Source organism: Eschrichtius robustus, chromosome 5 (genome assembly GCF_028021215.1).
Source record: "Eschrichtius robustus isolate mEscRob2 chromosome 5, mEscRob2.pri, whole genome shotgun sequence".
Lineage (NCBI taxonomy): Eukaryota > Metazoa > Chordata > Mammalia > Artiodactyla > Eschrichtiidae > Eschrichtius > Eschrichtius robustus.
In genome coordinates, this window is record NC_090828.1 from 6899385 (window position 1) to 6924090 (window position 24706).

The 24706-nt window shown below is 44.3% G+C and overlaps 1 protein-coding gene across 1 annotated transcript in view; it reads right to left on the reverse strand.

Annotated features, from left to right (window-relative positions):
- DGKD (diacylglycerol kinase delta) overlaps positions 1–24706 on the reverse strand; it is a 107997-nt gene that overhangs the window by 60867 nt on the left and 22424 nt on the right. Inside the window, exons 2-3 of the mRNA XM_068544197.1 lie at positions 17170–17280; positions 15519–15599 (exon numbers count right to left, since the gene is read on the reverse strand). Coding sequence (XP_068400298.1) covers positions 15519–15599; positions 17170–17280 — 192 coding nt within the window. The remainder of the gene's footprint in view (positions 1–15518; positions 15600–17169; positions 17281–24706) is intronic.

Below are 24706 nucleotides of genomic sequence, written 5' to 3' on the forward strand. Positions count from 1 at the left end.
CTCTCAGAATGTCTCTAAATGCAGAAAATGAAATACCATTGCAATGAAAATCAGTTTTAATAAAATATAGTCAAACCCACCGACCCCTTGTGGGGAAGAAGGTCCATGAACCTAGGTAAAAAAACCTCTGCCAGGCAACAACACCCTTTCTTTTCTCCTCCCTCTCCCCCATCTCCCAAAAGGAGATAAGGGGGTGAATGGCACTCTAGCAGTCATCTTGGACCAGGAGAATCAAATTCTCGAGGGACCCAGATGACCCTGTAGAACTGCCATACTGATCAAGGACTGCCTACTTCTGTATAGAAAAATAAAACTTTACATGTTCACACCATTTTTATTTTGACAACTATTTTTTACAAGCAGATGTAGTGGGTTGAAAGATGGCCTCCAAAAAAATATGCCCGTGTTCTAATCCCCAGAACCTGTGAATATGAGCTTATTTGGAAAAAGTCTTTGTAAACATAATTAAGGATCTTAGGATGCAATCATCCTGGATTATCTGGGTGGCCCTAAATCCAATGACAAGTGTCCTTATAAGAGGCAGAAGAAAGGACACAGGGGAAGGAGGAGAAAGTCCTGCGAAGATGGAGGCAGAGATGGGGGTGATGCAGCCACAAGCCAAGGAATGCCTGGAGCCACCAGAAGCTGGAAGAGGCATGGAATGGAATCTCTCCTAAGACCTCGGTTGGGAGCACAGGCCTGCCAACACCTTGATTTCAGACTTCTGGCCTCCAGAAATGTGAGAGAGTACATTTCTGTTGTTCTAAGCCATATGGTAATTTGTCATGGCAGCCCCAGGAAACTAATTTAGCAGCCAAACCTATTTCTAATATACACACCTTTATGATCTTCTAAACATTAAATACTAAAAATTAAATGTAAACTCCCTTTTAGGTATGCAATGCTGTATATGGCATTATGCAGAAACAGCTCTCTAAACATGTATATCCTAAATTTAATTCTCATTCAGTGTATACTGAAAACTCTATTTTCAATCCCCATTATTTGGCCAATCCATTTTCCTGAAATTTAAGAATAAACCGAGGGCCCATCCTTGCCTTCATTCTATTCTTATATCACGCCCCTAAGCGTTCGCTTCTTGCTTTCTGCCCTCTGCCCAAGCTCCTTCCGCCCCCTCCCGACCACCCCTCACCCCTCACGCCAGCGTGTTCTTGACTTCTCCACTGCCCTTCTCCAGGCTGCGCTGCCTGCAGAGCAGATGTTCCCAACTTTCTGCTCACGTTTCTTCCTCCACCAGCTCGGTCACTGACACCAGGGTCCCTTGAGCTGTCTGTCCACTTCCTCATCATGAAACCCAGCCCAGCCTCCTCCTTTCCTTTACTACAGGTACATGACACACTCACCAGAGATTCTGGGGGTATAGGATACGTTAAAGTTCCAGTTGTGACCCATGTAAAATAATGTGAAGTAAGCAGAAGCTGAAATACAGAAGTCCTCACGCTCAGAAATGAAGCTGTAAACCAGAAGCAAACCAGAATCACGCAGAGCGGAAGGAAGTTTTATCTTCTCAACCTCAAGTCAGGCGACAGAGGTGAGAAAGGCCCCACGACCGAGCAAAGGCCGCCCTCAGGAAAACCTGCACCCTCTCCTGCGCAAAGGAACCCCAGCACAGGAGCTACTCTGCAGGGAGAGACCACACTCATTTTCCCAAATGTCCCTCCTGTGATCTAAGACGGTTGTGCTAGCATGATCTGCAACAGGAAAAACTGAAAACATTCTAAGTCCCTAATACTGCAGGAGTAAATGAAGTTTAACTGATCAGCTATGACTCATCTACATGATGAAATACCCACAACTAGAGAGGTGGTCATTATAGAGGCTCACAATGTGGGAACAGTTATACGATGAATAAATGAAGCCAAAATATAAAACTATACATATGTTGATGTACATAAAACATATGCAAAACTTAATGTTTGCCTATGAAAAGGTCTTAAGGGAACATGAAAAAAGAAAACAGCTGCTGAGCTACTGCAGGATCTTTGTTTTTTCCACATTAAATTTCCTTTAAAATCATTATCACGATTCAAACACTTTAAGAACTACGTTAATAAGCTGTCTGCACACTGTTGGTCTGTTGGTCTGTCAGTGAATGGGAGCTCCTGGGTGCTACTCCTGGAACGCATCTGACCTGTGGGCTCGCCCATGCCGTCTCTGCAAGAGGCCCAGCCCCCAGATCCCGCTCACACATCCCCTTCTCAGCAGAAGCTTCCACTCCCCAGGCGGACTGAGACACTTCTTTCTCCTCTCTCTCACTGCCTTTTGCACCTTCCTCTGCATTACACCTGTCACAGGGTCCAATCATGATTTCTGTTCACGTCTAACAGCCCGTAAGACGTCTCTAGGCACAGGGAACGCATCTTCCACCTCCGTCCACCCCCGGACACCTACCGGAGTTTGCCACAGCAGGGACTTCTTCCCCTTTGAAAGAAGGGAAGACGAGTCTTTCTAAAACATGCATCTTTTCCAACTGATCTCTATATGATTTCAGAAATAAGGTTGCCAGGGTAAAGTCTTACTTGTCAAATTATTCCTATATTCTCCAGCGGTAAGCAAGAAGTTTTCAAGCTGTCAAACCTGGAAATGCACACAGAGCAAAGGAGCCAGCCCCTCCCGAAGCTACTCACCAGAATCCAGAAGCACACAGCTCCAGGGAGCTCCTAGGTCCCGCTCACTCCCAGTAACAAAAAGGGGCCCGGCCCACAGGACCATCTGCAATAATGAACGTCTGTTCCACTGGGCTTCACAAAGGAGCAGCAATTCTCTGAACAGAAAGTGGCAACAGAACCGACTTCCTGGCTCCCGCTCCCTCGCACAGCTGGCATGTGCCTTGCACTGGGACGGCAAGCTGTGAAAGAGAACCCCTGACCTCAAGTCAAGACGAAGAAGGTGTGATCACATGCCCAGATTACTAAGGAGGCTGCACTCAACTCAGCATTGCAGGAGTGTGGGTCCCAAATGTGGCTGCACCTCAAAATCGAGGAGAGCTTTGAAAAATCACCCATTTGTAAATCAGCAGCACAATCTCTGGGGATGGTGCCAGGAACCCTTTTTTTAAGTTCTAAAGGGTGATCAGGCATAGCCAAGGCTGGGAGCCACCGCCCTGAGCGAGAAGGCGGCAGAGCGTTCGTTCCCTTCTGACCACAGCATGAACAGGAAGGTCTTAGGGAACAGGGTGTTTTCGCCCTACCTTTGAGGAATGGACCTGGTCGACGGGGAGAGTTTGGGGAGAGGGCCTCAGACCGAGAAGCCCTGCAGAGACCACGGCCGGCAGGCAAACGTGCACAGGGCATTCGTTCCCTGCAAAAAGAGCAGGCTGGACCGGAGCAGGTCCGTGTCGGGGAGAGGCTGGGAGGGTCGGGGAGCGCCAGATCCCCTGGATGGCATTAGATAAGAAACGAGGAGGCACTCGAGGACTTACAGTGCTTTTAAAAATGGGCAGAAGATGCCTCTTTTTAATGGTTTTATATTCAGGTATATTCCAGTAGAACTCGTCTTTCCTCTTCGAGGTCCAGCTCCACCGCAGCTGCTCCTATGGCCCGGGTAGGAGTGAGCAGACTGCCCCAGGCCAGTGAGATCTGCAGTGATCGCAGGACGATCCACTTAAGAAACACAGGTGTACCAAACCAAAGAACATTTTCCAATTAAGACCAATGACACAGTAAGTTAATTTGGTCCATTGCTTTCCATCATTAACTCATCCAATACTCACTTGTTATAGTAAGTGCCTATAATCGTATTGTCAATAATAGCAACCGCTTTCATCACGCCTACATTACATTAATTCATTTAACCCTTCCAACAGCCCACAAGCAGGTACTATTATTATCCCTACTCCTCAGACGAGGAAACTGAGGCTCAGAGCCGTGTGTGATTTGCCCAAGGTCACTCAGCCGGTGAGAGGCCAAGCTGGGACTCACGCCCTGGCTTCCCAGTCCTTGCCTGTGCACCCTGCCTCTGTGCAAGGCCCTGTGTGGGCACCTTCAGAGATAAAGAAAGAACTATAACCCAGCCCTTCTGTCTAGGCTCTTACACCTGAGTGAGGAAACACAGATCCTGAACATCAAAGACAGAGTCCCTGACTCCTCTGGGAAACCCGAAATTTGGAAATTCCACATAGCACGTAACTTCCCCCATAAATGAAGCAAAATGTAACTGGCCATGTCACAGCAAACACACAGGTGGAGCCCTCAGGCTCCTTGCTTCCTTCTCCACAGCGCTGGGCCTGGCTCTCCCCTGAGGGCAGCCTCCGTCCCTGCCCAACTCTGACCGTGTGGGGACCCAGAGCCCCACCCAGGGGGGCCGTGAGCTCCCACCAGCCCCAGGACTCAGAGGTGCTGCCTCGGCCAAACCAGCGAGCCGCGCGTGGTGCTGGTGTGGCCGCAGGTGCCCGGGGCGTCCCTGACTGAGGTGAGGGGCTTGGGGAAACACAGCATCCTCTCCGAGAGGCAGCGCAGGCTGGGAGTCTGTGACCCCGCACGCTCCAGGCTCCTCGCGCTCGCGGGGACACGGCCGGGGCTCGGCACTCAACCCGCTCCCCAGCCTCCATCAGGAGCACCTGTGTCCACCTCAGGTGACGCATCCCTTTATCCTACTCGCTGAGAAAATCTTCATTAAATTGAATTTGGCTCTGATTCTGCCTCCCTCAAAAGGGACAGAGCCTCTGACACCAGCCACCATGAAGTCAGTGTCTGGGGTGAAATTTCTAAAAATGGAAGCGGCCAGCAACACACCCTGGTAAAGGGAGAAAGTACAGAGAGCTGCCAGAGGCTCGCCCTGTGCAATGTGACCGTGATACCTTGTGCAGAGCTGCTTTCTAGGAAGCGTCTAGAAGCATCTCTCATTGATTGCTCAATACCCGTTTTTCTTCAGTACTGTGCCTGAATCACGCAGAACAAAGAGCAGCGCTGCTAACAAAGAGAGCAGTGTTTAACCAAACTGCCTGCAAGGCCCTGTTCCCCCCTCCACCTCCCTCACCTGCCACAGAAAAGGCCACCTGTCCAACCTCCTCACGCCCATTCTGGCCACCTCTTCCCTGCAGATCTATTCTCCAGCAGCAGCAGCCATAACAAAAACCCACAGGCTTTAAAAATCTTCCCAATACATATGACAAAAAGGTCCAAACTCCCCACAGCCTGGAAAGCACTTCACCTCTGCCCTCTGCCCATCTCGCCACCCTCACATGCTCCACTCCCTCTGACAGGAACCACTTCAACCCCAGACACCGACCCCTGGCATTGCTGGTCACGGCCCCTCTCAGCCTCAGGCCTCTGCACGTCTCTCCCGGCCACATCCCAGCCACGGGAAGGCCTGCCCTGACAGCCGCCCGCCGCTGCAGCCAAGCTATTTCCTTCTTGGCCCGCTGCTCCTGACTGCTCAGTACCTGCCACTCACACAGGACCGTTCACAACATGAAGGGAGCTCTGTTACTGCTACTCAGCACCTGTCCACTGAAAGTGCTCTACTGAGTGAAATCAGTGAGAGGAACAGGGCCAAAATCATCCTGGAACTAGTGGTGATCAAGTCACTCTTCAACATAGAATTATGAGCACCTACTGTGTGCTGGCACTTGGGTAAAACAGTGAACAAAACAGACAAAAATCCTTGCTCTCACGCAGCCCATTACAGCATTTAACAAAGTAAACAAAACTGCAGGGACTCGGAGCAGCGACTCTCAAGGGAGGGATGGCGGGGGTGGGGGCAGTGTGAGAACAGAGCTATGCTGTGCCCCACTGCTTTCATTTGTTTTTGCTGCATTCTGAAACTTCAAATAACTTTAAAGGAGTGTGATGACATTTCATCAAATATTTATCAAAATAGAACACAGGTTTAAAATGATGGAACACTGACTTGAAGAATAAGTAAACGAAAGCACTAAACTCTAATGGCCCTACAATTCCTGGGCTGCTGTGGGAAGATTATAAAAGAACAGCTATAGCTATAGGCTATAGCTAGCTCTATAGCTCTAGGCTGCTGTGGGAAGATTATAAAAGAAGCCAGCCTAGGACTTGAATACAACTAAAATCACTAAAGAAAGCTCAAAGATGACTAGATCAGGGAGGGGGGATGTCCAAAGTCAGTGAAGACATTTGGATACCCAAGAGGAAATGCACGTGCTCAAAGGACAATCTTTCCCTGAGGCAGGCAAATGACAATGTTAAACAGAAAGCATTTAAAAAATATTTTCTCTATCAAACGAGAATAAGCCAAGATAAAAACAAAGTAAATTAACTGGTAGAAGCAATACTTGAAGAGATAATAACCAAGACTTCCCCCAAACTGACAACAGAAGGAACATAGAGCTGCAGATTTCAGAAGTGCTAGGAACAGTAAGCAAGATAAACACAAAGAACCATGCCTGGGAAAATCACAGTAAAACAGCACAATGCCAAAGGAAAAGAAAAATCTTAAAAGTAGTCAGATGGGGGTGGGGTGGGGGGGGGCAAGGTATATTATCATCCAAGGAACAACAATAGGACTGACAAGTTACTTTTAACAAAAATAATGGAAGCTACAATACAATGGAATGACATTTTTAGATTGCTGAAAGAAAATGACTGCCATGCTAGAACTGTATAACAAGCAAAAATAACCTTCAAAAAGATGAAATAAAACAAAAGTAGAAACCAACACTAAAGAAATTAAAGAGAATTTTTCACAGAAAGAATATTACCCCACATAGATCACAGAAATACAGAAAGAAATGAAGGGCAACAGAAAAGGCAAATATTCACTAGAAATCTAAATAACTGTTGACTGTATAATAATGTCCTATGAGGTTTCAAATATATGTAAAATTAAAGTAAATAACAAACCAGCACAAAGGCGAGAGGTGACTATAGAGAGGTTTCCTTTTTTTTTTTTAATTTATTTATTTTATTTATTTATTTTTGGCTGTGTTGGGTCTTCATTGCTGCACGTGGGCTTTCTCTCGTTGCAGTGAGCGGGGACTACTCTTCGTCGTGGGGCGCAGGCTTCTCATTGCGGTGGCTTCTCTTGTTGCAGAGCACGGACTCTAGGCGCAAGGGCTTCAGTAGTTGTGGCACACGGGCTCAGTAGTTGTGGCTCATGGACTCTAGAGTGCAGGCTCAGTAGTTGCGGCGCACAGGCTTAGTTGCTCCACAGCATGTGGGATCTGCCCAGACCAGGGATCGAACCCATGTCCCCTGCATTGGCAGGCGGATTCTTAACCACTGCGCCACCAGGGAAGTCCTGAGAGGTTCCCTTCTTAAGTACCAGAAATTAGTCGAAATTTCAATTATAATTTCAATAGCGATGAAGAGTATAGAGAGTTTAAATGCTCTAAGATCCCTGCATTGTCTGGGAAGCACTAATCTAAAGTAGAAGTTAATAAGTCAAGGATATATTTTGCAATCTATAAAATATCCACTAAAATAATGTATATGAAACAAGCTAAAAGAGAGGAGAAAATGAAATAATTCATCCATTTTAGAAAGAAAGATGTGAAAAAATATAAAATGTGAGACAAAGAGAAAACAAGTAATAATGTATTGGATTTGTACCCAAATACAAGAGAATCTAAAACTAAGTATAGATTAAACATAATCTAGTTAAAGGCACCATCCAATTAAACAGTCCAATAGACAATTTAAAAAGCCACACAACTTTATGCTGCTTACAAGAGACACATCTTAAATATAAACAAAAAGGTTTAAAGTAAAAGGATGGAAAATTATATACCACTACTTACAATACAATTACTAACCAAAATAAAGCTACTGTAGCTACAGTAACATCAAAGTAAACTTTAAGGCAAAAAACATTAAGAGAAATAAAAGGTTATTTCATAATAAAAGGGTCAATCTAGTAAGAATATAAAATAATTCTAAATCTGTTTGCATTCAATAATAAGCCTTCAAATATATAAAGTAAAAATTAACAGAATGAAAACAAAAAACAGGTAAGTCCACAATCACAGTAGGAGACTTCAATAAATCTCACTCAATAACTAATAGGACAAAGAGAAAAACTAGTCAGAAGGTTATAAAAGATTTGAGAAAAATGATTAAACTTTTGTCCTAATCAACTTACAAGAACTAATGAATCCAAGTTCTGTTCAAATGCACACGGAACACTTACGAAAAGTGACCATTTACTGGGTCATAAAGAAAGTCTCAACAACTTTAAAGGACTGAAATCATTCCGAGTATGTTCTTTGATCACAGTAGAGTTAAGACGAGAAAAATCAGACTTCCCTGGTGGCACAGTGGTTAAGATTCCGCCTGCCAATGCAGGGGACGCGGGTTTGAGCCCTGGTCCGGGAAGTTCCCACGTGCCGCGGAACAACTAAGCCCGTGTGCCACAACTACTGAGCCTGCGCTCTAGAGCCCGTGAGCCACAACTACTGAGCCCGCGTGCCACAACTACTGAAGCCCACGTGCCTAGAGCCCGTGCTCTACAACAACAGAAGCCACCGCTATGAGAAGCCCACACACTGCAACAAAGAGTAGCCCCCGCTCGCCGCAACTAGAGAAAAGCCCACGCGCAGCAAAGACCCAGTGCAACCAAAAAAAAAAAAAAAAAAGACTAGAAAAATCACCCAAATGCCAAGGAATTAGGAAACACACAGATCAGAAGCAGACACAAAAGAATATACACAGAAGAATATGAGCTCATTTACATCAAATATCTAAAACAGTCAACACAAATCTATAGTATTGGAAGTTAGGGTGGTGGTTACATGTGGCCAGGGGTGGGGGAGGGGGAACAACTGGGCGATACCGCGAGGGGAGCTTCCCAGGGCCTAGACGTGTTCCACAGTTTGATCTGGGCGACGGTTACACATCAAGCTCTGTACATCCATCTGTGCACTTTTCAGTTTGGAAGTCATATTTCGATTTTTAAAATTATTTAGAATATACAAACTTTCAGTAAAGCAGAAATGCTGCTTTGACAAACTCCTTTGAAGAGTCATGGTAGTTAAAATATACCTTCAGAACAAATCTGTAAATTTTTTGATAAGGCTGAAAATAATTTTTAAATTATCCCATGAAAAGAAATATAAGGGGAAAATGAGAAGTATTTTAACCTGACAATTTTGGCCTATTATTAGTGTATGAAATCTAGTTTTTTAAAAAAAACAAAACAAAAAAAGGACCACTAAAACAAGCATAGCCAATGGGGGCAAACTTATGTAGATAAATAGAATAAGAGAGAGGAGTAATTTTGAACCCCCAAAATACAGAGCTGACTATGCAAAAGCACATGAAAAATCAATTCATAGAGAAATTAATACAAATGGCCAACAGACTGTGAGAAACGTATGACCTCACTTTGATCATCAAAGAAATAAAACAAATTACCATTTTTATCAAAGTGGCAAAGATGTTCTAAAATTTTAACACATGGTATTTGTGAAAGGATAGAAAAAAACCACTTCATGAAGTCCTACTCATACACGTTCTAAAGGCAATTTGGCAATAATATACCAAAAGTCTTTTAGTTTTCATAGATTAATATAAACATGTTTAATTATCGAAAACATATTTCATGTTATTTCAGAGGCTGGGACACGAAGCTGGCAAATCCTGTTCCTCTTCATGCTGCTGTTATGCTCTTTGGCCTTGTAAGGTGTGACCCCACTTGAAGGTAAGAATGCAGAGGACTCTGTCTGCTCTACTCCCCATCTTCTGAAATTTCCCACGGCCAAAGCTCCACCTCATCTAAAGGCACATCTGTGTCTTTAGCTGCATCCCACTTTCACTTTGTTCTTAAAGAACAGAAGACAAGCAGACCCCTCTCCAGTTACGTAAGCCTCCTTCGTACCATTTCTTCCATCAAACCTGTATAAAAATCTCTCCTCTCCCCCCAATATTTCCTTCCATCTCCCTTGGAAGTCTCTTGTCCCTTGGATCCTTATTTCTTTATGATACAGTTCTTTGGCCATTTTAGGGAGAAATTAAAATGGAGTCTTTTCTAATGTGGAGCAAATTTACTCATTCTTTTCCAGTTACAAAAGGTTCCCATCTGTTGGTTGATTCATGATAACAGCAACTTTCACTGCCTTGTTGTTTGTATCAGGCATGCAATTTTAATAGAAATTGTGGAATTTGGAAATTACTACCGGAATAGCTGGAAAACCAAATGAGATATCCCAGGAAATGTAGTAGCTTCTGGGCAAATGCATTCATTCATTCTGCACTCACTTCCCTGAACACATGGGTCAGGCACTGGCAAAGTCCAAGGCCAGGCCCTGCCTCCTAGGACCTGCATGCAGATTCCTGCAGTTTGCTGTATGGGAAGTGACAGGTTCAGAGTTCAGACAGTAAATACTGCAGGGCGTTAGAAATGGGAGAGTCCAGAACCTACCGACCCGCTGTGGAAGCATGCCTCGGGGAAGTGGGCACCGGTCAACTGGCTCCAAACACTCCCCATGTATCCCCAAATCCCAGATGCCATCACGGATTGCTCAGAAATGGTCTCCTTATTTTGGAGTATTTCTGGGGAACCTCATTATTACTCTTTCTCTTGTCCTTTCAGCACATCCTCAGATGAAAAAGCAGTTTTTACAGCACTAACAAAATCTAAAATAAATGTGAAAGAATCAGTGCCTCTGCCCCAAGGGCTGGGAAACCATCCATGACCGCCCCACAGGAACTGGCTCGACATCTGGAAGTCAACTATTTGGCACACATTTTCCCATAGAGACAGTATATAAATCAGGGTTCATTCTCAAATCAGACTGACAAAGCTCCGTAATAACTCATGTAGTACCAAAGCATAGTGGCATACTATTTTTTATGGAGATATAATTCTCATACAATTCATCCTTTTACAGTATACAATTCAGTGGTTTTTAGCATATTCATAAAGTTGTGCAACCATCACCACTATCTAATGTTAGAACATTCTGCCACAAACCCCCAACTAAAATCCGGTACCCATTAGCACTCCTCCTTCCCACAGCCTCTGGCAACCACTCATCTACTGTCTCTACAGATTTGACTATTGTGCATTTCATGTAAATGCGATCATAAAATATGTGGTCTTTTGTGCCTGGCTTTCATTCAGCATGTTTTCAAGGCCCATCCAAGTTGTAACACGTATCAGTACCTCATTTATTTTTCAAAAGTCTTTTAAAAGTTCACACTTTCTAACTCAAAAGGGATTCCACTTCTAAGAACTTAGGCTATGGAAATAATCAGAAATATGCAAAAGTATCTGTGTACAAGTGTACAGCACAGTGTTATTTTATACGAAAAAATGGAATATAGGGACTGGTTAAACATATACATTTATATGATGGAATACTATGCCACCCGAATAAACAAGATTTTGAAGGATATTATAAGAAAAAAAGCTCATTGTTAAGTGAAGAAAGAAGGTTAAAAACTATACTTTATAAAACACATTTGGTGGGAACGACATAAATCAATATAAATTATTAGGTATCTTTGGGTAGTAGGAATGTGGATGGTTTTAAATTTCCTATTTTATTTATGCACTTTAAAATTTTCTTCAATAACTTTATCAGAAATGTAATTTATCTTTACTAACATTTTTCTACTGCGAGAAAAAACAACTTTTGGAATGTTGGAATGTGAACAGAAATGCACTCAGTTAAATTCTGACTCCCTAATGTCTTTTAATTATTTATATATGTGAAAATTAAAATGAGCCAATCAATAAGTTGTTTTAAAAAGTTATGAAAAGCAGACAGAAGACAATAAATATAAATGCAGAAAATAAATTAGGTAATAGAAAAATGGAATTGTTCAATAATCTAAGAACTGGATCTCTTAAAAAACAAAAATGATAGAGTTTAAGAAATATGACAAGACAGTCTCCCAAGGCAATAGAAATAAAAGCAAAAATAAGCAAATGGGACGTAATCAAACTTATAAGCTTTTTCAGAGCAAAGGAAACCACAAGCAAAATGAGAAGACAACCTACTGACTGGAAGAAAATATTTGCAAATGATACAACTGACAAGGGCTTAATTTCCAAAATATACAAACAGCTCATACAACTCAATAACAAAAAAACAAGCAACACAATCGAAAAATGGGCAGAAGACCTAAACAGACATTTCTCCAAAGAAGACATACAGGTGGCCAATAGGCACATGAAAAGATGCTCAACATCACCAATTACTAGAGAAATGCAAATCAAAACCACAATGAGGTACCACCACACACCGCTCAGAATGGCCATCATTAAAAAGTCTACAAATAACAAATGCTGGAGAGGGTGTGAAGAAAAGGGAACCCTCCTACACTGTTGGTGGGAATATAAATTGGTGCAGCCACTATGGAAAACAGTATGGAGGTTCCTCAAAAAACTAAAAATAGAGTTGCCATATAATCCATCAATCCCGGTAAAACTATAATTTGAAAGATACATGCACCCCTGTGTTCACAGCAGCATTATTTACAATAGCTAAGACATGGAAACAACCTAAATGTCCATCAACAGGTGAATGGATAAAGAAGATGTGATATGTATACACAACGGAATATTACCCAGCCATAAAAGAGAATGAAATAATGCCATTTGCGGCAACATGGATGGACCGAGAGATTATCATACTAAGTCAGAAAGTCAGAAATAGAAAGACAAATACAAGATGACATCACTTATGTGTGGAATCTAAAACACGACACAAACGAACATATCTATGAAACAGAAACAGACTCACAGATATAGAATAGACTTGTGGTTGCCAAGGGGGTGAGTAGGTAGGGGAGGGATGGAGGTTAGGGTTGGGAGTTCGGGATTAGCAGATGCAAACTATTATATGTAGAATAAATAAACAACAAGGCCCTATTGTATAGGAACAGGGAACTATATTCAATATCCTGTGATAAACCACAATGTAAAAGAATATGAAAAAAGAATATATATATGTATGACAATCACTTTGCTGTACAGAAGAAATTAACACAACATTGTAAATCAACTATACTTCAATAAAATTTTTAAAAAGAGAGAAATACGACAAGAAAAACAAAAGCTAAACAAGTAAAATTAGATATGTGAAAGGGGATCTAACCAGAGGCATTTATGTTTAAAGTGCAGGACTTCCCCGGTGGTCCAGTGGTTAAGACTGCGTGCTCCCAATGCAGGGGGCGTGGGTTCGATCCCTGGTCGGGGAACTAGGATCCCACATGCCACATGGCATGGCCAAAAATAAATAAATAAAAATAAAGTGCAAACAATAAATGTTACTAAATCTGAAGGTGTGGAAAAAATGGGAAAGTAAATACAAAAATGGACTCAAGAAGTAAAAAAGTAAAAAAAAAAAAAAAAGAAGTAAAAAAGTTCCTGTGATCAAAAAGCAAAAACAAACCTTTTAGGGACTTCCCTGATGGTCCAGTGGTTAAGAATCCACCTTCCAATACAGGGGACGTGGGTTCGATCCCTGGTCAGGGAAGTAAGATCCCACATGCTGCGGGGCAACTAAGCCCACGCGCCACATCTAGAGAGGATGCTTGCGTGCCGCAAGGAAGAGCCCGTGCTCCGCAACAAAAGATCCCACGTGCCACAACTAAGACCAGACGCAGCCAAAAATAAATAAATAAATAAATATTTTTTAAAAATTAAAATAAACCTTTTAGGTTTATTCAGAGCCTTATTACCTCCCTGAAAAGTAAATTCTCTCAAACTTTCAAGAAATAATCAATTCTAAAGCTATAAAAATGTTCCAGAGCACAAAAAATCATGGACAGTTACTAAATGAATTTTATGGGGCTAGTTTAACTCCGAAATCAAAACACGACAAAGGCTATCTCCTACCCAAAGAAAAGCACACACATGCTTTCAGAAAATTCTAAATCCAAAATTAGGGTATAACATTCAACGTTACCAGGAACAATTTATTATTATGAAATGTACAAATACCTAAAATCAAATTGATCATCTAAATTAATGTTCAAAACACTCCAGTGAAATTCAACACCTAGTCCTATTAAACAGTCTAAAAGCCATATATCAAAGAATAATCCACTTCCATAGTTGTCTCCCCAGCCAGTAAGTAAACAGTAAAACTAATGCAGAAAAAGTAAAAATAGTCCAAATAAAACGAGGAATAAAATAAAAGAGGCCGTCAGGCAAGTCTGACTAATTCGATAAGCCACAAAGTAAAACCAAGAGCAGTTAATTACACCAAAACAAAATAAGTAGAAGTTTAAATGAAGGAAGGAAAATCCCATTTGGAGCAGCAACATAATCAATCCATAAATAAACAAGTTAAAAAAAACCTGAAAGTAGCTAAAACTAATACTAACCCAAAATGTTAGATCCTAAACATGAAGAAAATTACCCACTTTGACTGAGTTATAAAAGAACTGAAAAAAGGTAGGGAACATACTGTATATCTAGATAAGATCACTTAATAACACAGAGAAAAATATTTTAAAATATTCCATTCCTGCTATTAGAGTCATACCTTACACATGAGGTTCTAAAGTCAGCCCCCGAAGCCAAAACTGTAAAGTCATACAAGAAATGCTGTACAGCTATTAAAAAATGTGATGAACATTTAGATCAATCAACATGGGGAAATGTCCACCATAAACTGTCAAGAGAAAAAAATAAAACCAAACGTGTAAAACGAAAGGATCACTACGATCTCATGTTATACGTGGGTAAAGACAGAGATATTTAGACATAAAGATAATCACTCTAAAGTGAGCAGCTGGCTACCTCTGGGTATGGAGGTCACACGATTTTATGCATTTAGAACTTTTGCAGAAAGTACAACATAATTTCTATAAATGTGGTGGGGGGAGAAGTTTTAAAAAGAAAAGAAATACACCAAAATATCAACATTCTATGTTTTGAGGTGGCTGTTTTTTTAAAATATAAATTTATTTATTTATTTATTTATTTATTTATTTATTTATTTTATTTATTTTTGGCGGCGTCGCGTCTTCGTTGCTGCACGCGGGCTTTCTCTAGTTGCAGCGAGCAGGCTTCTCACTGCGGTGGCTTCTCTTGTTGGGGAGCACGGGCTCTAAGCACGCGGGCCTCAGCAGTTGTGGCTTGCGGGATCTAGAGCGCAGGCTCAGTAGTTGTGGCGCACGGGCTTAGCTACTCCACGGCATGTGGGATCCTCCCGGACCAGGCATCAAACCCGTGTCCCCTGTATTGGCAGGCGGATTCCCAACCGCTGCACCACCAGGAAAGTCCCCTGATGGCTGTTTTTTAATTGCTTCAACATTTTCTGTATTTTCCAAATTTTCTATAACAATCATGAAAAACAAACCTCTGTGCAAAACTGTTAAAGAAATGTAAACTACAACATGTTTTAAAAATTCATTTGGTCCCTCTTGTTCTTTTGTGCTTAATGTGCGAAATTCTCAGTTATTCTCCAACCATAGTATTATTTTGAACCTTAAATTCAAAATTTACCAGGAATTGTTCCAATCAGAGAGCAAAGGATGAAAAGTCTGAACTGCTCACACACATTTGTTCAAATTAAACAGGAAAACCAAATGTGGTGAAGAATCAAGAAAGGTGTGCGTCCAGAGACTTACCGTAAAGCTGTTGTTGACGTTTTTGGTGCTGGATTCAGCCACGCTGGCGTCTGTCAGGTCCACCTCATCAAATATGATCGACTGGAAAGACACAGGGACTGCAGTCAGTGGGGGCTAAGGTGCCCTTGGCCCAGGGCTGCCCACCACTCTCCCTCGACCCCAGGCAAGCACTTGAGAACTAAATGAACGCTGAGTGAGTTCACCCTACCTGCTTCTGACAAAGCACCGAGCTCACAGGTATAGCTCAAGACTTTTTTTTTTAGTCCAGGGAGTTCCCCGGTGATTGCATTAATGGAACCAAAAATACGTCCTCACACGAGTCCACCTGAGAGGGCAGGTTCCCGACTGAAGGTCCTCTGTCCTTCCGACTTTAGTTTCTCCACCTCGCACATTTGGGGGGAGAGGTCCTGGCTAAAATAAACAATTCTAGGGGAAGAGCGACTGACCCAAATAGAAGGGACCCAGCCATGAAAGAAGACAAGGGAGCAGAGCAGAGAAAATCTAGTCCTGGAGAGAGAGACAGTCAGGCTCCAGAAGAAGGGCTGGGAACCAGGCCTGAGACGCCCCCCTCCCCATTTTCCTCTCCTCTCTCTCCCAAATCCCCCCCCCCCCCCCGTTCACAGCCCTCACCTCCTGTTTACCTTTCCGTCCCCTCTAGGAGGACTCCATCAAGAACCCCTGGAGGAAACGCTAATAACTTAGAAAAGAGACTCAGTCTTTTAAGTAACTCCCCCACCCCTCGAACTAAAATAACTATAAGGGTTTGTCTTTTTTTAATGAAGGATGTGGTCAGAACCCTATCTAAACAAGTTACTCTGTTCAATTTCAAATTGTAATGCACTAACTCACTAGGGATACATCTCAAAATGTAAATTATTCAGATTCTAGCATTTTTTTTAATACCGAAATATTAGTATTGACTGCAATACTGATACAAAAAGACTGGTATTCAGAACACCAAAAACTAGGTTTGCAGACACGCTAGTGTTTGAAGTGTATGACACCACAGTCGTCTAAACTGGGCAGTGACTCAAGGACTCTCAGTGGCTCCTCCTCTGTCACTGGCATCTGCCTGGTGATTCTAGCTTTAAATCTTACACAGATGGCACATGGGAAGAAGGATCATGGCTAGAAAGCCAGAGACAATTTCTGTTCACACACCAAAAAGCCCAACACACTTTAAAAATACTTTTAGTTAGATGCACAGGTACATACACTCAACTCCAAACTCATCAAGTTGTACACATTAAGTATCTGTACAGCTTTTTGTAAGCCAATTATACCTTAATAAAGTGTTTTTAAGAAAAAGATATTTAGGCCGTAATAAGAGATTTTTAAGCCAGTTACCCCCAATTTTTCTTAAAGAAAGATATCTAATGGTAATGTGGTTATTTCTGTGACCTTTTCTCCTTTCCCCATTGGTTACACATGACATTAAAGAAAAAGAAAATGAATAAAAAAATCAATCTTCATATGAAATAAAACAGGCTTGAGACAAATAAAACCCAGCACCCTAGAGTATTACAAAACTCGCTCAAAATAACAGATCTGGAATCGAAGGTTTTTCCCAAGATGAGGACGCAGAACCCAGTCTCTCCCTGCAGCTCCTCGGATAGTTTTCTCTCGTTAAGTTTCCTCCACTGCATCTCACCTTGGCAGTTTTTGCATAGTACAGTGTTCGCCCTCGAAGCTTAAAGTATCTCCTTTTTGATCGCTGGAATGAGTTGTTCTGTTTGGTCAGCATCCCCTCTTTGATGACGGTCTGAAAGCACAGAAGAGGACTCATGAGCGTGTGTTTTCGCGGCGCCGTGCGCCTGTCCACTGACTCCGGCGCGTCTGCGTCTCTCATGGGCCGATGGCCTAACAGAACTATTTCACTCTCTCCCCAAACCCTGACCTATGGACAGGCTGAGCAGGCAGCCGGGGAGAGTGACACAACCCTCCAGAGGGCGACAGCGTGCCAGAGTGGCGGGGGAGGGGCATGGGGGGGTGTCAGAGGCCCAAGGTGTGCCCTGCATATGTCCCGGTGGGGGGGGGGTGTCAGCAGAAGTGGGGCGCAGGACCACCGTTAGTGGCCCCGGGCCAGTGCTCTCTCCAACTTCAGCATTTGGTATTTTTCAGCTATTCTTGGCCCCGTCTCCGTGTTCTCTGGCCTCCTGCCATTTCTCAGGATCCTGTTGCCAAAACTGTCGATGTAGGTTGCTATGGGGTTCAGTGCAGTTCCAGGCCTGCCCCCTTGGGCCCTCACCCCTGTTCACAGGCTGGGCATGTGCGTCTACCCACACTGTAACACAGAGAAGAGCCACTGCCAAAGTCACTAAAACTCCTCCACCCCCAAAATCTGACCAACCCCCCACCAAGCAGGAGTTCAAAGAGAATCACGAGGTGAACAGCAGTCCACTCAGCTTGGCTCAATTAAAGCCAAGAATGGGGCATGGCTTCTCCTGAAGCTGCTTCCCGGGCACTTACCAAACAGGAGGAGGGAGCCCTACACACCACTTACGAGTTAAAAGTTCAAGGACCTACCTGATCATTAGATGTGTTGAACTACTCAGAGCCACTAACACAGTCAAAACTAATAAACAAGGTGCCCTGAAACAAGTGCCTAGCTTCCAGCATCTGCACACACCTAAACAAATGTCCATTCTACACGGAGGCCCACCATGCGATGGAGGTAGAACGTATAAAAATTCTGTTCAAGGACAAGAACATGGGTCCAGAGAAGCTTTTGTTTAATTACCTAATCCCCTAGAGCTCTGCACTTCAGGTAACTTTTTAAGTTGCTGTACAAAGCACTTGGGCGTCTGTGGCCACTTAAGACGACACACGATGAAACCCGACACAGAAACCCTACGTCACCCCAATGTGTCAGAGGCAAGAGCAGATGTCTGTGCTGCCTGGTCCCTCCATCATCCCGCTCCTAATGGGGAGGGAGTGGAACCCGCGCTGCACTGATACCCCCCGTAGAAGAATGCTGAAGACAACCCCCTACACACACCACCAGCACCTGGCTGTGCACCAGGACCCCACGTGAGAGCGCCGCGCTCCGGGTGTCCTGGGAGGCCGGCAGCACTGCTCCTCCCCTTATCCCCGCCACACAATGTCCTCTTGCAGCTTCCTGGGCACAGTGGGCTGCACACGACAGCTTGCGACCCCATGCTGGGTCTGATGGAATTTGCGCTGTCAGGGCTGGCCCAGCAGCACAAAGAGCAACCATTTCCAATTCCCTAGAGAATCAACTCTGGGGGGGGGGGGGGGCGGGGAACTACTGAGGAACCGCCCTACTCATTCTGTGGCGTGCACCTTCACCTTTACTTCTGAGCAGGCCACCAACTGTTCTTCCAGGTAATTAAGGAGAGAGGAACACATCACCCAAGATCAAGGTAAGAGACATGTGCCAATCCAAGGCAGAGAGAAAGTCCCAACCTCTGGTCCCAGGAGCTCCAGATATAAACCAGTCTGCAATACGGAAGGACTGCTAGGTTGTTTCCTAAGATTCTCTTCAGACCCAAGTGCACATGGTGATGCTATTTCAATGTGCTCTTCAAAGACAGGACAGCGACTGTGCCCAGTGGTGCAGACACAAGACGCCTGCTCTACTCTCCAGGAGAGCCTTTCCTCTGGACCCCACAGGACCCGCTCACAGACCAAGTCACCTCTCCTCGCCCCCAAACATCTTCCTTACCTCTGCAGAGGAAGTAATCGCTTCCATCTCTTTCCCAAATGCAAATTAAAGAAAAAAAGAAAAAAAAAAGGCAACAAAACTAACAAGCCCACACCCAGAAAAGTTATAAGAAGTTATCTTTAAAGGATAAATGCTAGAGTATTTTTCTTGCATCTCCCGCTACACATGTCACACATAAAAGAAAAGCAGAATTAAACCAAAATCCACTCCAACACACACACACACACACACACACACACACACACACACACACACACACACACACAAATCTTTCAGAGAGCGGATGAGAGCTGTGATCTTGGGCTACCCAAGGAGAGCTGTTGTTCTATTTATAGAACAAGAATGCTCAGAAAAAGACTCTGGTGGGTTTCAGCGGAAAAGGCTGGGGAAAAGATAAAGACCAGTATTTCTTTGAAGCTTTCTCAGAAACTGCATTTCTTCTCCTATTCACTGCTCGTGGAAGACTATAGATATGCTGCAGAATATTTTTAACACTCAGTCAAAAGCAATGAACTAAAAGTGGTCAAGAAAAGAACACCCCTGACTAATCTGCTGTGCTTTGCATTTGGCAGCCTGTAAGCAGCACCCACAGGAAACTGCTCAGCTGGCAGGGCTGCTCCTCACGCCCATCGGAGCAGAGAACCAGAAGTCCAAACCCAGACCCAAGAGGGGCTGGTCGCTTATGCTGGTCAGCCAGGCTCTTAGAATCATTTTGTCAAGTTCTTTGCACAAACGACAGGGCCAACTCTGTCCTTCAAGCCATCCGGGGCACCTTCATTACCATCAGGGACAAAGGACAGATTTGCAACACACATAGGCACTGAGAAGCAGAGCGGCAAGTTAAGTGGGAAGTGGAGCATTTGGCCCACCTCCAAACAGAGAGGATGCAAATCCCAAGCTGGGCTGTGGGATGGAAGCTGGCAGGGTATTCAGCCTGAGCCAAAGCCGCCTACTGACTGACAGAGACACGCCCAACCCACAGGTGAGGTGGCCCAGGCACCTGCCACAGGCGAAGCTCGAGTCCTCGGCATCCTGCTCAGGAGCAAAGAACGGAGTAAGGCAGCTCCGGAAATGCCCTTCAAAAGCCCGCAAACCAGTGGGCAGAGAAGGCGAGGTCAGGCCTGCCTTGCTGGGGCCCTGTTCACCCAGTCACGGGGGAGGATGACCCCTCTCTGCAGAGGCAGTGGGAGCTCCTGCTCTCACCCTCCCTTCGTGCCCTCCCCAGACACGCAGCAGCAGTGGCTCAGAGGGCCCCAGGGACAGCTCAGACCAGAGGAGGACGGAGGACACAGGACGCCAGGGAGGGAGCAAGTCCCCCACAAGGGAAGGCTTCCCAGAGCAGGTCTTAAGAAGATGAGCAGGGGTCTGAGCAGGCCAGGCAGAGAGGTCCACAGCCTCCTACGGGCTGCAGGCAGAGCCCAGGAGGGCTGGGAAGGTGGGCGAAGGGCCCAGATCACTGACAGCCAGACCTCCCAGTCACAGGGGCCCCAAATCAGGGGGCGGTATCTCAGGACATACATTTTATTTAAGAAAGATGATTTTGGCCACAATGTGGAGGAGAGGGAGTGGGGGTGAAACCAGGAGGCAGGCAGAACACTCCAGAAACTCTTACAAAGACGGCAGCCGACGAGGAGCACCTGGGAGGATGAGGCACGGCCACGGGCGTGAGAGCGTTTAAAAGAAGACAAACCATAGACGGGGGAAGGGGATGACCCCGAGGGGTCTCCTGGGGGAGGATGTGGCCTTCGTTTTAGATGTGCTGACTCTGAGGACGCCAGAGACGCCAGGGGGAGCTGAGTGGAGGGCCAGCAGCAGATAATGCAGTTGGGGCACAAGATAAAATTTAAGGGGGAGACACCTCAATGAAGTCCCTTACGGGGAAGGAGTGGAATGAGAAGAGGCTCAAGGAACTGGGAACCCCAGGACACGAACATCAGGTGCAGAGAGGAGGTGGGAGTCCAAAACGGAAGACAAGAAGGAAGTGGCACAAAACCAGGGGAGCAGATGAGAAAGCACCGAGAAGGCATCGTGGAGGACATCTGCTAAGGGCTGAGGTCGAGTGCACGGGCGAGGTCATCACTGGGGCCCAGGAGGAGCCAGAGGAGAGGTCCGTGAGGAGTCACTGAGGACCCGCCACCGGAGCAGACTCTCGACCTGACCCAGGGCGAAGCCAGATCAAAGTGCAATGAATGTGACCCGGATGGGAGGAAGCAAAGATGGTAGGTTGTTTTTTTAATCTGCATGTTTCTTAACTTTTTATGAACTTGGAATTGTACTGTACATGAACTTCCTATTGCTTCTGTCCTAATGTGTTGTCAACAGCCTGCCGTATTAGTAAATATATTTTTGTCTGCTACAGAGTATTTCACTGTAGTGATGTGTGTATATCATTCAACACACTCCCACTGCTGGAACATTTAGAACGCTTCCTGCTCAATATTATCAACAATGCTTCAAAGATTATTGCCATAATGGAATATCTCCACATGTCCTGAGCTATTCCTTAGAGCAAAGTACTAGAAGTAGAACTTGGGGATCCAAGCCCAGAAACAGATGCTCACAGGTTTGAAAGTGTGAGTGTGACAGCAGACTGGGGAGAGAAGGACTTGTCAGTGGAGCTGAGACATCAGGTCATCTAAGGGGTAAGGTGTGATTGGTCCCGTACCTCACACACCACACAGAAATCACTTCCGGGTGGCGAACAGATTCAGTGCAAAAGGAGAAACTTTAAAAGCTTCAGTAGACAATATAGGATAATTTCTTTATGACCTTAGGACTGGAAAAAATCTCTTAAATAGGATTTTTAAAATAGTAAACATAAACTATAAGATTGCTAAAACCAACTTTATTCCCACTGAGAAACTCTGGCCATCAGACACCTTATAAAGAAACAGAAGAGAGGGGCTTCCCTGGTGGCGCAGTGGTTAAGAATCCGCCTGCCAATGCAGGGGACATGGGTTCGAGCCCTGGTCTGGGAAGATCCCACATGCCACGGAGCAGCTAAGCCCGTGCGCCACAACTACTGAGCCTGCGCTCTAGAGCCCGCGTGCTGCAACTACTGAAGCCCGCGCACCTAGAGCCCGTGCTCCGCAACAATAGAAGCCACCGCACCGCAACGAAGAGTAGCCCCCGCTCACCAGAACTAGAGAAAGCCCACGTGCAGCAACAAAGACCCAACGCAGCAAAAATAAATTTAAAAAAAAAGTGTTACTTTAAATTTGCACATCACTTGAAATTTTCATGAGCATTTTTATATCTATTTGCCTTCTTAAGAGAACAAACACTTATGGTCTATGAGACAGACACTAATATTCTGAGTGACAAATAAGAAAACTGGTCACTGAGGGACTGAGTAATTTGTCCAAGGTTAAACAACTAACAACAGACCACAAAAGAAATATCAGGCCTCCTTACTCTTATCTCAAACCTCCTTCTAGGGCTTTGGAATACCGTAATAAATAAACAGGAAACAACCAGAAAATAATTTGTTCACAAAACACAGGCATGTACAGCATACCCAAGACCAATAGATTATTTTAAACGCTTACTAAGTGAGTGCCCACCGCATCTACCACATACAAACAAGCCATTTTCACCTTTTAATCCTCACGCCGACTTTGGAGGCATGTAGTAATATTCCCATTTTATAGACTAGGAAACTGGGAGTCAGAAGAATTAAGTAACTCACTCAAGGCCACATGGCTAGTAAATGGAAGACCTGAAATTCAAACCTAGAACCTAGTCAGGCCAAAAATATCTGTTGGCAAGTCTATGACCCTCCGTCATGAGGCTGTGTCCCTCGCCAGATCAAGAGAGGCCCAAGGGCTATGGCTGTCTTATTGATCTTATTCATCTTAATTACCCAGTGCCCAGCACTGAGAATTCTGAGGAAACTTTTTGCAAAATATCATGAAGGGCTAGTATCCCTAATCTATAAAAAGGTTCTTAAAAATTGAGAACAAACTAACAACCTAATAGAAAAAATGGGCAAAAAATATGAACAGCCATTTCACAAAAAAATTAAAATAGTACATTTCACAAAAAATAAATTTAAATGGCCCTTAAATACATGAAAAGATGCTCGACCTAGCTCATAATAAGAGAAAACCAAATTGAAACTAAACTAAAATACTATTCTCACTATCAGATTGACAAAAAAAAAAAAGGCAACACACTCTGGGCGAGGCTGTGAGGCAACAGGCTGGTCCGACTGCAGGATGAGGTAAACCTTGAGGACAAGAATCTGGCAAAACCCAGCAAATCAGACGTGCATCTACCCTCTGATCCAGCAAGCCCACTCCAAGGAACCTATCCCACAGACACTCTAGCAAAAATATAAAATGAGGTTTGTGCAAGGATATTTGTTACAAAATATTATAGCAAAAGACTGAAAATAATCCAAGTGGTTGAATAAACTATGGTACATTCAGGAAACAGAATACTACACCATTGTAAAAGGAATGAGGAAGATCTTTATACAGCTATGGAATGATCTCCAGATTATATTAAGTGAAAAAAGAAAGGTTCAGAACATGTATGGAGTATGCTACCTTTTGCGTAAAAAGGATACTTGTGGGTGTGTGTATAGACAGAAATAAAATTAAAAGCAAATATGTGCATATATTATTTTTAAATTTTCAAACAGAAACAATGAAAGAATAAACCAAAATAATAAAATAATAAAAATGGTTACCTACGGGGAAAGAGAAGGACAGAGCAGACCAGACAGGGGAGGAAGCACGTCATCTTAAAGAGGACTCGCACAGGAGCGCAGCCCCTGCAGGGCAGCAGCACGTAGGGGAGAGAACACCGGCCCACGCCCACGGCTTTCCAAGGCCGGCCCCACTTCATCTGCACAACCACCTCCTAAGGGGGGCACTGCCAACATTCCCACTTCACAGCGACAGGCAAGGAGGAGACGGCGTCGGTACCCGTGCCGTGCCTGCTCTGTGCCAGGAACTTAGTTCTCATCAGTATTTCATCCAGTCTTCACCACCCTGTGAAGAGTTACTACCCCCTTTCACTTATGAAGAAACTGAGGTCCAGAGAGGACCTATGTCTGCAGAGAAGGGTCAGAGGCGGGGCTTCAAACCCAGGTGTGTCTGATTCCAACTCTCTCCACACTTCCATATCGAGTGAAAGGAACCCACTCTTCCAGGGTGAGCACATGGACAGACGTGCATGTCTCAAGGCACAGCCATCTCCCCTACCCACAAGGTTGGCCTCCGAACACACACGGAGGCTCAGTTAAGGCACCAAAGACTCACCCGGCCTCTGTGAGCCTAGACAGTAAAATCCATCTCCCCACGGACCTGTGGAATGAAACGCACTCTTTGTTCCAACAAATATTTACTGAACACTTAGTGCAAGCACTGCTAGGAATATGATGATGAAAAAGACAGGACCCTTGACCCTTAAGGAAACTGCATGCTGGTAGAGGGATACTTTTACAAAGTAAAAGGGACCCTGAGAATGTGCTTTTTAAATACTCAGAAAAAAGCAG